At 58.9% G+C, this 13,935-nt stretch overlaps 2 protein-coding genes across 3 annotated transcripts in view; one reads left to right on the top strand and one right to left on the bottom strand.

Moving 5' to 3' along the window:
- INCA1 (inhibitor of CDK, cyclin A1 interacting protein 1) overlaps positions 1-13,935 on the top strand; it is a 222,711-nt gene that overhangs the window by 150,289 nt on the left and 58,487 nt on the right. The gene's annotated exons all lie outside the window — the stretch shown is intronic.
- KIF1C (kinesin family member 1C) overlaps positions 1-13,935 on the bottom strand; it is a 43,463-nt gene that overhangs the window by 1,893 nt on the left and 27,635 nt on the right. For both annotated transcript variants that reach the window (XM_063137532.1, XM_063137533.1), the window contains exons 3-21: positions 13,162-13,238; positions 12,823-13,002; positions 12,219-12,284; positions 11,935-12,113; positions 11,225-11,336; positions 9,423-9,500; positions 9,199-9,264; positions 8,694-8,772; positions 7,593-7,671; positions 7,280-7,425; positions 6,749-6,924; positions 5,909-5,988; positions 5,359-5,434; positions 4,680-4,759; positions 4,487-4,581; positions 3,988-4,071; positions 2,573-2,753; positions 1,815-1,887; positions 958-1,581 (exon numbers count right to left, since the gene is read on the bottom strand). In XM_063137532.1, the coding sequence (XP_062993602.1) occupies positions 958-1,581; positions 1,815-1,887; positions 2,573-2,753; positions 3,988-4,071; positions 4,487-4,581; positions 4,680-4,759; positions 5,359-5,434; positions 5,909-5,988; positions 6,749-6,924; positions 7,280-7,425; positions 7,593-7,671; positions 8,694-8,772; positions 9,199-9,264; positions 9,423-9,500; positions 11,225-11,336; positions 11,935-12,113; positions 12,219-12,284; positions 12,823-13,002; positions 13,162-13,238 (2,531 nt within the window). The remainder of the gene's footprint in view (positions 1-957; positions 1,582-1,814; positions 1,888-2,572; positions 2,754-3,987; positions 4,072-4,486; positions 4,582-4,679; positions 4,760-5,358; positions 5,435-5,908; positions 5,989-6,748; positions 6,925-7,279; positions 7,426-7,592; positions 7,672-8,693; positions 8,773-9,198; positions 9,265-9,422; positions 9,501-11,224; positions 11,337-11,934; positions 12,114-12,218; positions 12,285-12,822; positions 13,003-13,161; positions 13,239-13,935) is intronic.

Below are 13,935 nucleotides of genomic sequence, written 5' to 3'. Positions count from 1 at the left end.
CATATTGAGGGTGGGGGCAGGAGGGGGACCCTGTGCCTGGAGCGCCCTGGCAGCAGGATGGGACCGAATCTCATGCTGGGGGACGTAGAATACGGACGCCTGATGGCAAAACCTTCCCAACCTGGTGCCCTCCAGACTACCACACCCATCACTGGGAGGATAGGAGTTGTAGTCCAACGCATCCGGAGGGCACCAGCTAGGGGAGGTAGGTCTGCTGCCTCTGTGGGCTGCCCGAGGCACGTGGCCGGCCTCTGTGGAAAGGAGGCCGGGCACAGCGCCAGTCGGGCCTTTCGCCTAGACCCAGCTTCCGGGCTCTTCCGATGTGCCTGGGGAAGAGCGACGGCTTCTGTTGAAGCTGGCCAGGTGTTGATGCCATCCTGTGGGGCATTTTCAATTCAAGAAGGACGCAGACAAGCTGGAGCGTGTTCAGAGGAGGGCAACCAGGATGATCAGGGGTCTGGAAACAAAGCCCTATGAAGAGAGACTGAAAGAACTGGGCATGTTTAGCCTGGAGCAGAGAAGATGGAGGGGAGACATGAGAGCGCTCTTCAAATACTTAAAAGGTAGTCACACAGAGGAGGGCCAGGATCTCTTCTCGATCCTCCCAGAGTGCAGGACGCGGCTCAAGTTAAAAGAAGCCAGATTCCAGCTGGACATCAGGAAAACCTTCCTGACTGTTAGAGCAGTACGACAATGGAACCAGTTACCTAGGGAGGTGGTGGGCTCTCCCACACTAGAGGCCTTCAAGAGGCAGCTGGACAACCACCTGTCAGGGATGCTGTAGGGTGGATCTTCCTGCATTGAGCAGGGGGTTGGACTCAATGGCCTTGTAGGCCCCTTCCAACTCTGCTATTCTAGGATTCCCCCGGCGTGCTGCTGAGGTGACGGAGAAAGGGTGGCCGGAGGCCTGGCAGCCTGTGCCTGGAGCAGGTGCCCAGGGCGGCGGTGGCAACTCACCTGGGCGGAGATGGGGATGACGCGCTCCATCTTGACCACACGATCCCGCAGGGACCGGATTTCCTCATCTTTCATGTTGTTCTGGATCTTCACCTCCTGAAGGATGTCCGTCAGCTTGTCGATGTGAGCGCGGAGGTCGTCCACGTCGGCACCCGGAGTGCCGGCCCGGCCGTCCGAAGCGCCGCCACCGCCGTCCGAGGATTCCCCCACGCCGACCGTGTCCCAGACGTCTCGGGCCACGGCCCGCCAGCTGTCGCGCTCGTTGGGGTCGCGCTTGCCGTAGAGGCGGCACAGCTCCTTCATCTTGACGATGCTCATGGCCTCGATCTCCTGGCGGGCGTGCCGGAAGTCGTTGAGGGCCACCTCGTAGCAGATCTCCTTCACCGCCTGCATCTTCAGGTCGGCCAGGGTCAGCCAGCGCGGGTCTTTCGCCACCCGCCGGCGCTGCGGGATCTGGTACACGCGCAGCGGCTCGCGCCTCTTGCCGGAGCTGGGCAGGCCGCAGCGGCGCACGATGGTCTGCACTTTGGTGGCAGGGAGCTTCTCGCGCAGCGAAGAGATGAGGCGCCAACTCTCCTCGCACGAGCGCTTGTCCGAGTCATCCCCGCTGTCGGAGTCTGCATACTGGGGAGAAGGGGCAGAACTGAGGAGGGATGGGGTCTGTACGTGCTTTCCGCTCTCACCCCCTCAGCCCCAAACGAGTCACTTCAGGGTCTGTGGCTTCTTGCCTGCAACCCGCCCGCCCAACACCGGCCTCCTCCTCCTCCTCCTCCGGGTGCATCGCACAGCCCTGGACACCTCTCTGCCTGCCCCCCTCAGGCCCCTCCTCGCCCTTTGCATCCTCGCCCTGCCCCTACCAGTCTCTGCTGCTCCAGAAGCAAGTCGGCTTCCTCCTTCTCCCGACGATATTGGGTCTCCAAGTCCTGGAGTCTGTGGGTGCCCGTGGGAGGAAGAGAAACAGGCAATTGTGACCCAAAGCCGGTTCAGCAAAGGGAGGTGCTTGCCCCCCCCACACCCCCAGGCCACACGGAAGGACTCGCACGCCCCATTTCTGAGCCGGGGCCATCCCTGCAGTGAGTTTCCTCCTCAGCATGCACAGGACCATCTTGCAAAAAGGATCCCAGGATGTCAAATGAAAGAAGTGCCGCGGCGGGGACGTGGCAGCTGGGGAAACTACTTTCCTGTGGCAAGTTCCCACGCCCTAAAAAAGGGCTAGGAAAGAGGCCTTCTGGGCATGTACAAGCTGTGCCCCGCCGAGAGAACCTGGCTCCCTTAATAGAAGCCCTCGGCCCACATGAAGCCACGGCCATTCCCACACGGGCGGCCTTCAAGAGGCAGCTGGGCAACCACCTATCAGGGAGGCTTTCAGGTGGATTCCTTCAATGAGCAGAGGGGGTTGGACTTGATGGCCTTAGAGGCCCCCTTCCAACTCTACTATTCTATTTATTTATTTATTTATTTATTTATTTCATTTCTATATCGCCCAATAGCCAAAGCTCTCTGGGCGGTTCTGATACCCATCCCCAAACTGGCCCCACTGGTTGGCTGGGGGCCCCTCCTTTCTCGCCCCACCCCACTGTTTCCCCCGGCCTCTTCCCCCCCGGCAGACCCACACCTCTTCTCCATCTCCAGTTTAATGTCAATGCCTTGCTTCTCCAGCAGCTCCCGCTGGGCAAAATTCCAGTCCACCGCCTCCGCCTGGCTCTCGGTGGGAGCGTTGCGCTCTCGCTCCAGCCGCGCCTGCTCTGGGTGGTTGAAGCGGAAAACGTGGTTCTTGCCCATCACGATACGGTTGCCTGGACAAGAAAGGGGGAGAGAAGGGGAATCAGGCAGGCAGCAGGAACTCGGAACAAGTTCTAAAGGCAGGAGGGGAGACATGAGAGCACTCTTCAAATACTTGAAAGGTTGTCGCACAGAGGAGGGCCAGGATCTCTTCTCGATCCTCCCAGAGTGCAGGACACGGAATAACGGGCTCAAGTTAAAGGAAGCCAGATTCCAGCTGGACATCAGGAAAAACATCCAGACTGTTAGAGCAGTATGACAATGGAACCAGTGACCTAGGGAGGTGGTGGGCTCTCCCACACTCGAGGCCTTCAAGAGGCAGCTGGACAACCCTCTGTCAGGGATGCTTGAAGGTGGATTCCTGCATTGAGCTGGGGGTTGGACTCAATGGCCTTGTAGGCCCCTTCCAACTCTGCTATTCTATGATTCTATGAGGGGTTTTGGAGCGTAGCAGAGCCCACAGACCCTGGCCAGTGCGCGCCGATGGCAGCTTCCATCCCGCAAAGGGAGGGGAATGCCAGGAGAGGGGGGGCGCCAACAGGCACCCAGGGAAGGAGGTGGAAAGACGTGGCGTTCGGTGCCCTGCTGTGGAAAAGAGGGGGAAAGCACCACGAAGGCACTGGAAAAATAGAGACAAGCTCTGGTGTGGATGAAAATTCTTATCTGTAATAATTCCTTCAATAGGCTCAACATTTCTGATAAAAATCCTTCCTCGGGAGCTACAAGAACAAAATATATACAGCTTAAACATAAACGAAAGGCACGGATGTTTATCCGAAACGTTGAGCCTGTTTCGGATAAATTATTAAAGTCAGGTGCTCTGCCCCTTAACACGGGGCACGATGCCCGTTGGAATTGACAGAAGCCGCCCAAGAACACATCCCATCAGCCTTCCTCCAGGTGTGTGGGACTCCAACTCCTAGCATCCTCCAGCCAGCTCAGGGAACGCTGCAGTACGTCCTCATTGGGCAACTCTGCCAGTCTTAACGGCGCCTCAAACCTGCCAGGCTGCCAGCCTCACCCTGCTGGCAGGGCTGGCCGGCCCTGGCGCTAGAGAGACTGGTCAGGTCTCCCAGGGCACATCGGGAGCTCTTCCCTCAGAACCAGGGGGGCTCTCTGCCCCCTTCTGTCTCTATGGTGCTCGAAGGCTGCTGCCAAGCGGAGTGAGCCCGGAGCCCAGAGCCCAGGCCCCAAATGTGGAAGGAGACGAAGAGCCACTGTTTGCACCTCCTGCCACCCCAACGCTACCTGATCTCAGCACCAGCGGCTCCTTCACCTGCTTCCCGTTGACGTAGGTCTCGGCGCCCTCGCACGGCTCCAGCGTGACCACGGCTGCAAGAGGGGGTCAGGAAACGTGGTCTGTGAAGACCCAGCGCTACGGACAGGGTGCAGGGCTACCAGGCACCGCCCCCTTGCCCCTCCCCTCCCCCTGACAGCTGAGATCCAGGCCTGCTCCGTCACGGGGCTTATTTCCCTAGAAGGCCAACGGGGACAGAGGCAGAAAGGGCGGCGCCTGGATCTGAGGTGGGAAACAGCACCAGAAAGGTGGGGCCGGCCCCGGGACACCTGCTAAGGCAGCCCCCCCCCACACCACAGCCAATCCAGTACCTGTCCACAGGCTGCCCATGGGCCAGGGCCCCCTGCTCCACGCAAGCACAAAGAGAGGGGAGAGGAAACGTCATTATTAGGGAACAAGCCAGAAGTCCCACCGGCGGAGGCGCCACGGCCCCCACGGCCCACGGCTCACCTTCTCCAGATTCACTGGTGACGCTGCAGAAGGCGCAATGCTGCTCTTTAATGAACTGCCCCGTCAGCTTGATGTCCACATTCTGCTGGCCAACGCTGGAGCGGAGGGAGAGGAAGGAGGGGGGGAGGGTGAGCGCATGCGCGCGGCGGGAGCAGCTCCGTCCCCAAACCCACCACAGCCCAGAGGGCCCTACCGCGTGACGCCGTCCTTGATGTGGTAGAGGAGGCACTCGGACATCAGCGGGTCCTCATTCAAGTTCACCAGGTGCGGAGTCTGCGTAAGGCAGACACGGGAGTCACTTGCGGGGAGACGGGCTCCCTCTTGCCAGCCCACGCCAGGGGCCACGTCTTTCGCATGCATGCATTTTTTTAAAAGCCAGACCGCTCCCCCCCACCCACCTTGCATCCGTAGGGAACGACTGTGCCACTGGTGCCACCGTGTGGCCAATCTCCGCACGTGCACAGAAGGTTCTGAGTTCATCAGGTGGGCCCCACCACCACCACCCCCACCCCCACCCACAAGTTGACCCTCCCGCCCCACTCAAAAGCCCACATCGTATACAACAACTGCAGCACGAACTGGGTGGACGTGCAAGACGGCTTCACTGGCGGAGGGGGGCTTTGGGGAGGGGCGGCAGCTAAGGGACTGAAGCACCCGCTTTGCCCGGAGGAGGGTCCCCGGCCCCAGCCCCACCATATCAGGGGGCAGGCAGGGCTGGGGAGGCAAACCCCAGCCCGAGACCCAGAGAGCCACCGCCATGGCACGCAGTGGCCCGAACGGACGAGTAGGGAGCTGCCTGATGCCAGGCCGGTCTGCCCTCGATGCCAGGCCTTATACGTGCGTGCGCACACGCCACGGCCACGCATGCTTACCTTCTTGGGCGAAAAGACCCCAACGGTGCCCCCATCCTCCCGGAGAGCTACGCCCATCTCTGCCAGGAGAGCCTCTCTACAGGAAAGGGACGAAGAGAAGGGAGCCTTCAGCCAGGGCCCCCGAGTCAGGAGCCCCACCGGATCAAAGCAAAGGGCCCCCCCACCAGCTTGCCCAGCAAGCTCTTCCTCCAGTAGCCAAGGAGATGCCCCCCCACACCCCACACCCCCACGGGAAGCCCAGCAGCAGCAGCAGCAGCAGCAGCACAGGAGTGCCCCAGCGCCCTCCTGCTCACACACAGACACCCAGCTCAGCTGCCGTTTGGCTTGGGGGGTCCTCTGGCAAGGCTTTCAAAGGCTTTCAGGTCTTATCCCTGCAACCCTGAAGGGCTACAGATATTCTGCCCATCCAAATATCCCAAAGAGAGAGAATAGGCCTGGATCCAAGGGAGCCTCTCCTGCCTTAGCAAGATAACCACAGGGGAAGTAGCGGGGGGGGGGGGGGGATGGAGGAGAGCACCCCTACCCCCACCAGAGGGGCTGTTGCTCTTACCGCTCCATCCGGATGGCTTCCGTTTTCCGCAGTTTTTCCTCCCAGGTCTCATTGAGTTCAGCAATGATCTTCTCGGTCTCCTACGAGGGCAGGGCAGGGAGTCAGGGAGGGAGCAGGCCTTCCGGAGAAGCGGAACGGCCCCCGCCCTGCCGCCACCCCTCTGCTCAAAGCCAGCACTAGGGCCTGGGCTGGCAGGGAGGCTGGTCCCCGGGGGAGGGGGGGTCAGGGAGGGGAACCCAGCAACTAGCCGGGTTAGAGAGCTTTCCCACACACAGAGCCCCCAGGCTGCTGAGCCCCTGCTGCTCTGGGCTAAAAGCTTGAAGAGGCCGGAAGGCCGGAGAGCCTTTTATTCCAGTCCAAAGACACACACCCCCGCCCCCCGCCGCTAGGGGAGAGCCTCAGCCCAAAGCTCAGCCCTCGGAGGGCACCTGGGAGGCAGGCTGAGGCTGGGAAGAAGAGGGCGGGACTGCCTCCCCGGCATTCCCTGGCCCTCCAGCCCCACGGCTTGCAATTCCCTTCTCTACAGAGCAGCCCAGGATGAGGCTTCACGGACTTCTGCCGTCGTGAGCCTGCGAGCCTGTTAAGGGGCCACAACCGACTCTAGGTTGCGTTTGCTGATCCAGGGCACCGCAGCTGCCTGCCCTTCTGGAAGCTGGGAAGGGGAGCCCTGGTTCTCGTTGAGCTGGAGGCCAGGTGGCCTCTCCCAGGGCGTGGGGACGCGTAAGACAGGTGGAGGCTTTAGGGGTCTGCACTGAACTCTGGGCCCCACCCCCTACGTGGGCTCCCTCTTCCAAGGGGGCTGGAGAAAGCCCGGGGCTGAACTTGCCCCCCTCATCTCACCTGAAGCCTCTCCATGGCCTCCTCCGTGCAGATGATCTCCTCCTCCGTGGCCGCGTGGCCAGGCGGCTCCGACTCCCCGTTGAGGGCAACGGGCTCCAGCAGGAGGGGGGATTCTGCCATGGAGGCAAAGGGCGAGGTGGGGCCCAATCCGCCTCCAGGGTCGCCAGGACTGATGCCTGAAAGCACACGTGCAGTGAGGAGCTGGACGCCCCCCTGCATCCAATCCCTGCATCCAGTGCAGTGGATTCCTGCACTGAGCAGGGGGTTGGACTCGATGGCCTTGTAGGTCCCTTCCAACTCTGCTAGTCTATGATGCTATGATTCCAAAGACAACCGCCTGATTCAAGCCAAATTCCTGCCTCTCCTGCCCCTCAGGGAGAGACCTCCCCAGTCTACGAGGACCCGATTTCGGCTCCCCATCTCAGCCATGGAAGATGCAGAGCGTACTCCTGGGCATGCAAAGAGCTCCTTGGATCCCTCCCTCCCACAGGGCACACGCATCCATTCCCCCAGATGCGCTCATGCTCCTACCCAGGAAGGTGGTAGCCGACAGCCCCTGCACCGAGAGGAGGTCACGGAGCCTGGCCACTTCCTCCTTGAGCTCGCGGATGAGCCGGGCGTTGGGGTCCTCGTTGATGACCGCGTTGCAGCGGATTTGCTTGGTGCGGTCGGCATAACTAGCAGGGAGACAGAGAGAGAGAGAGAGAGGTCAGAGCCAGGCCTCCTGGGGCCTCAGCACACGAGTGGGGACTCTCCTCCGGCTGCACCAGCCAGCGGGCCCCTCCTGGCTCCAGCCTTCCCCCGGAGGCCCCCACACACACACACATGGGCCTCCTCGGCTCACCGGAGGGTGCTCAGCGTCTCCTCGTAGTTGATGTCAGCTGGGCTGAGGGCAGCAATCATGGCGGTGCGGGAGTTTCCCCCTGGGAAACAGGAAAAGAGAAACGGGGGTCACGGGAGGCGGCCCAGAGGGCGGGCAGGGAATGGCCGCTTCCTGGATCTTGGCTAAAAAGAAAAACATCAAGAGCGCCGGGATTTCATAGAATCATAGAATGGTAGAGTTGGAAGGGGCCTACAAGGCCATCGAGTCCAGCCCCCTTTCTTTCCAGCCAAGCCTCGGGGGACACAGAACCCCCCCGTCTCTGACGCTCCAGCCCCAGCCTCCCAAATCTTACTAGGGAGCCTCGTCCCAATGAAGCAGCCTTCTCCAACCGTGCTGGAGGGGGCTGCTGGGACTTGAAGTCCAGCGCATCTGGAGGGCACCAGGTTGAAGAAGAGGCTGCCTGAATGAAGTAACCCTACGATGTGAACTTCCTTCTCCTCCCATTGAGGACATGCATCCACGTTCACAGAGATGTCCCAGCCTGGCGTCTTCTCCCTCCCTCTAACGCAGGGGTGGGGGGCAGACGGCTGTACGACAGAGGGGCGGGGCCTCCCGATGCCATCCGGTGCCCGGCTTCGAGGGCGCTGGGCCTCCCGCAGGACCGGAGGGCTCACTCGGGACCCAGGGTAGGGGAAGCACCCAGTGCGCTGTTGCCCTCCCAGCTGGGAAGATGAGCGGTCTGCTAAGGGGAATCCCAGAATCCCCGCTGTAACCTCCAATCAAGGATCAGAAACAGCAGGGATCCATAGAATCATAGAATCACAGAGTTGGAAGGAGCCTACAAGGCCATCGAGTCCAACCCCCTGCTCAATGCAGGAATTCCAGCAGCGGCATGCAGGGAAATCCCTGTGGTTGCCCCACAGCGAGCCTCCAGGGCTCAGATGGGGCCGTGGGCTGGAGGAGGAACCCGCCCCCTCCCCGTGGGCCGGACGTTCCCCATCCCTGACCTGAAGTAATCCCTCCTGCCTTCCTGCCGCCAGCTCTGCATGCCCGGAGCCTCCTCCCCAGGGCCCCCCTCCCTTCCCTCCCCCCACCTCCAAGAACAGCCTCTTCCGCGCTCACCCAAGTTCTCTTTCAGCAGCCAGGTGAGCACAGAGTCACGGTAAGGGATGAATTCAGACTTCTTTTTCTTGTTGCTTTGCTGGAGAGGCAGGAGACAACGTGGAATGAACAAAAGGAGGAGCCGGTTTCCTTCTGGCCTGGGGAGGGTCAGGCAGAAGCCACGGGAACCCCGAGCCTGAAAGGGCCGGAGCCAAAGCCGGGCCCGGAGGGCTGTGCCCCTCCCTCCACGCTCCCCCAGGGTGCTTCGCGGAGTGTGCCGGAGCCCGGAGCCTGGCCAATCAGAGGAGGAAGCCCAAGGTGCTTCGGCTGTGTGCTGGGGGCCTGGCTCGGCTGCTCCCTGGTCACCCACCTCCTTGGGCCTAGCAGGAGCCCCAGAAACAGAATCGTGGCCTTCCGCGGCATCCTGCTCCCACAGACGTTGTCCCCGAACCCCTGCACAGCCTTACACTGAAGCGCGAGGAGGGACCGGGGACCCTACGCAAAGCCCCCAGCACGCACCACTTACCATCTCTGACAGTGCGGAGATGACTTTGCCCAGCGTGGTCAGAGATTTGTTGATGTTCGCGCCTTCCTGGAAAAAGGGTGGGGAGAGAGAGGCGCTTGCTCAGAGCTAAAACCACGTGATGCACGTGCACACGCAGACTCACACGTACACAGAGCGGAAGGCTTCAGCGAGGCTCCTCCCCTCCCGCGTGGCCATTTCGGGATCCGGGCGGGGAGAGCTCTTACCTTTAACCTCACGCCCTTTGCCCCCGACGAATCGGCTCGCTCGCTCCCAGCCAGGTCTACGAGGCTGATCTTGCTCACCTGGGAAGAAGAACGTATTGATCTTTCTCTCTCTCTCTGTCCTCCTTGTTATGCAACGCTCTGTGTAAGGTGGATTGGGACCTTCTGCTTGAACCCAAGATGCAAACATGGTAGAATGCCAGGAGTTTCCTTCAGGGAAGGATGCTGGGTGTTCCAGCCAGACCACAATGTCAGCCCTACAACCACCTGTCAGGGATGCTGTAGGGTGGATTCCTGCACTGAGCAGGGGGTTGGACTAGATGGCCTTGTAGGCCCCTTCCAGCTCTGCTATTCTATGATTCTATGATTCTACGGCTCATTCCTCATCCCAGTGTGAGACACCAACGTTGTTGTTGTTATGATTATTGATGATGATGATGATGATGATGATAATAATAATAATAATAATAATAATAATAATACATTTATTTATTTCTTACCCGCCTCTCCCTCTGGATCGAGGCAGGGAACAACATTAAATACAACATAAAACTGGTTAAAACCAATTCAATATTAAAATAACAATCACAACATCTTCAAATTCTTAGGTTTAAAATTCATCTGGGTAGGCCTGCCTGAAGAGACTAGTCTTTATGATTGTTTTAAACTCAGAGAGAGCATTAAGCTGACGAATCTCCTCCGGCAGGCCGTTCCACAGTCTGGGGGTGGCAGAAGAAAAGGTCCTCTGGGTAACAGTTGCCAGCCTAGTTGTGGCTGACTGGAATAGACCCTTCCCAGAGGACCTGAGTATGTGGGGCGGTTTGTATGGAAGAAGGCGATCCCGCAGGTAACCAGGACACATAAAATCATAGAATCACAGAGTTGGAAGGGGCCTACAAGGCCATCGAATCCAACCCCCTGCTCAAGGCAGGAATCCACCTTAAAGCATCCCTGACAGATGGTTGTCCAGCTGCCTCTTGACGGCCTCTAGGGTGGGAGAGCCCACAAGCTCCCTAGGGAACTGATTCCACCGTCGCACTGCTCTAACAGTCAGGAAGTATTTTTCCTGATGTCCAGCTGGAATCTGGCTTCCTTTAACTTGAGCCCATTATTCCGTGTCCTGCACTCTGGGAGGATCGAGAAGAGATCCTAGCCCTCCTCTGTGTGACAACCTTTTCAGTATTTGAAGAGTGCTCTCATGTCTCCCCTCCATCTTCTCTTCTCCAGGCTAAACAGGCCCAGTTCATAGAATCATAGAACAGCAGAGTTGGAAGGGGCCTACAAGGCCATCGAGTCCAACCCCCTGGTCAATGCAGGAATCCACCCTAAAGCAGCCTTGACAGGTGGTTGTCCAGCTGCCTCTTGAAGGCCTCTAGTGTGCGAGAGCCCACCACCTACCTAGGTCACTGGTTCCATTGTCGTACTGCTCTAACAGTCAGGAAGCTTTTCCTGATGTCCAGCCGGAATCTGACTTCCTGTAAAGCCATGTAGGGCTTTAAAGGCAGTAACCAACACTTTATACTTCACCCAGAAACTAATGGACAGCCAGTGAAGTGATTTTAAAGTTGGATAATAATGTTTTTTTGTCGTGGTGGTGTTATTGAGGGACCAAGAGGAGAGACAAGACGCTGGACCTATACTTTTGCCTCCACCAGCACAACTCCCCATGGCTGTGGAACAAGAGCCCCCACAGCAGTTATGGGGCGGAAGCCCGGCTGGGTCAGGCTGGCTCTCCATCACGCTCAAGTAGCAGGAGCCGTACCCATCCCCTGCCCCCGTCTGCCCCATGGCCGCAGCAATCCCACCTTCTCAGTGTCAAGGTCCGTGAGCTCATCGTGACGGCGCTGGGTGAACACAATGGTGAAGACGGCGTGGGAGCGGCTGCTGGTCTCGTTCATGTTGGTGGCAGCGACAGTCCTGGAAACAAGGGCGCGGGTGAAGAAGGGAGCAGCAGGGGGGCAGAGGGAACCACCAAGTTCTGGCCCACCCCCTCTCAGGCTCCTGGTCACCCCAAAGAATCCAGAGCTCCTAGAGATCTCCCCACCCCCGGGTTTCAGGGCCCCTTCCCAAAGCCCCTTCTCCAGCCCCACACCCCTCTCAGCCCATTCAGGATAGCACGGCCTCCCTCAACCTTGCGCCCTCCGGGTGTGTTGAACTACAACTTCCAGGGCTGGCTGGGGGATCCTGGGAGTTGTAACCCAGCACATCTGGAGGGCGCAGGGTTGGGGAAGGTTTGTGTAGTGAGTGCTGAGCTTCACATCAGCCTGGTGCCATCATGCACAAGTGCCCGCCACGGAGGGCCACCCCACGTACCAGTCGCAAAAAGAGGAATAGGGAGGGAGGGAGGGAAGGAGGGAAGGAGGAGGAACTCCCCCACCCTCAGCATTGCACTGTTCCCCCAACATCACCGCTCTGCTGATATCCGCAGCAGCATCGAACCCTCATTCCTGCCCCCCCTCTTGTTAGTGGGCACCCGGACTCCTGGGTCCCTCCCTCCCTTCCTCAGCCAGTCTACCTGGCTTTATTGCCGCAGTCCATGAGATCAGCAATGTCTTCGTAGGAGGTGACAGCAAGCTTAGAGAGGTCTTCGACGTAGGGCCCCATGATGGGGTGCTCCCGCACACGCAAGTTCCCCCGGCTTTTGGGGTTCAGGAGGTCACGCACACGCTCACAGTAGATTTCCATGTAGCTCACCTGGGCAAGGCGGATGGACGCAGGAAGTCAGGAAAGGGGGCACCCAGCAGAAGTGGGGGGTGGGGAGGGGAGGGGAGGGGGGGCAGAAAAGGGCGGCACACTTACCTCTACAGAATAGGAGAGGTTGGGGGACTTGTTCTCATTCACTCGGGCAAAGAGATCGGCACAGAGCTGGAGAGAGAGGAGAGGGAGGCGCGGGTCAGACTCCGAGGGGATTGGGGCAGGGCTTGATTCGTCCAGGCCCTGAGTGGAGCTGGAGGGGGGACGGGCAACGGGAGCCGCAGATCGTCTTCCGACACCGTCCCTTTGGACTACGGAGCCATTTCTTTCAGATGCCGGCCTGCTAGCATTTATTTCAAAATGCAGTAAACAAATAAAACAGTCTCTTCTCCCCTGGTCATCCTCTGCAACTCAGCCACAATGAGAGCAGAGCAAAACATGCATAGGGCAACCGGGCTGTGGGTGGCTTGTAGCCATGAGAACTAGAAGCAAATCTTCCATATTTAAAGGTGGGGGGGCACCTCTGACCCCCAGAAAGCAGGGTAGAACGATCACCATCGTACCCTGCTTGTGAGCCCCCAGAGAGCGAGAATGCCAGCTAAGGTTGGTGTTTGGCCGGAGCCAGGCTGACGATCTCCACGTTGGGTCCCCAGCACCGCTCTCCAGGGCCTTGCCCCCCCTTCTCCCTGACCCCCCCCCCCCGCAGCACCTGAGGGATGATGCCTTGCTGGTCTTGCTCCTGCTTGCCCATCATGGTGTAAGACTTGCCGGCCCCCGTCTGCCCGTAGGCGAAGATGCAAACGTTGTAGCCCTCGAAAGCATGCAGCAGCATCTCCTCGCCAATGTCTTTGTAGACCTGCCTCTGGGACGCAAAGCTGGGGTCCTCCGCCTAGGAGAGAAAAGCCCGCGTTTGCTCCGGGGTCTGCGGCCGTCTGCCTCTCGCCAGCCTGGCTCCAAGCCCGAATGCTGAGCCCAGGACTCCGTTCCACTGCTGGACCAGCCCGGGCACCCTGAAGGTCGCTCTCATCCCCCCACTCAGGAAACTCACCGAGGTATGAGACCAGTAGGAATAATCAAAGGTGAAATTCTTGAGGGCGTCTTTGGCCTGCTTGGGATTGGTGATACCTGCAGGAAAAGACGGAAAGAGCACCAATGAAATCCAGTCCAGGTCCCGGCCCGATTCAAAGTGCTGGTATTAACATTTAAAGCCCTAAACGGCTTGGGGCCAGGCTGTCTGAAGGAACGCTTCCTCCCATATGTACGTGCCCGGACCCTAAGGTCATCCTCAGGGGTCCTTCTCTGTGAGCCCCTGCCAAAGGAAGTGAGGCAGGTGGCTACCAGGAGGAGCAGGGCCTTCTCTGCTGTGGCACCCTGGCTGTGGAATGAGCTCCCTAAGGAGGTTCGCTTGGCACCTACGTTATATGCTTTTAGACGCCAGGTGAAGACCTTTTTATTCTCCCAGCAATTTAACAGTCTATAAATACATTTTAACTTGGTGTTTTAAATTTGTAATTTTGCATTGCTGCTGTTTTTATCTGGTTGAGCTTTTATATTGTATTTTATATTATGGTTTTATACTGTTGTTTTACAATTTGAATGGTTTTAATTTTTGTGAACCGCCCAGAGAGCTCCAGCCTATTGGGTGGTATAGAAATGTAACAAACAAACAAATAAATAAATAAATCCAGGCAGGAAGGAATCATCGTACTGCTGTGAGGTTGAAGAGCGGCCTTCCCCAGCCTGACGCCAATCGCCGCACTGGCTGGTGGACAATGGGAATTGCAGTCCAACATATCTAGAGGGAGGGACATTGGGGACAGCC

Source organism: Elgaria multicarinata, chromosome 11, assembly GCF_023053635.1.
Source record: "Elgaria multicarinata webbii isolate HBS135686 ecotype San Diego chromosome 11, rElgMul1.1.pri, whole genome shotgun sequence".
In the NCBI taxonomy this organism is placed as follows: Eukaryota; Metazoa; Chordata; class Lepidosauria; order Squamata; family Anguidae; genus Elgaria; species Elgaria multicarinata.
The sequence above is the reverse complement of the archived record's forward strand: the minus strand, read 5'-3'. Positions and strand labels throughout refer to the sequence as shown.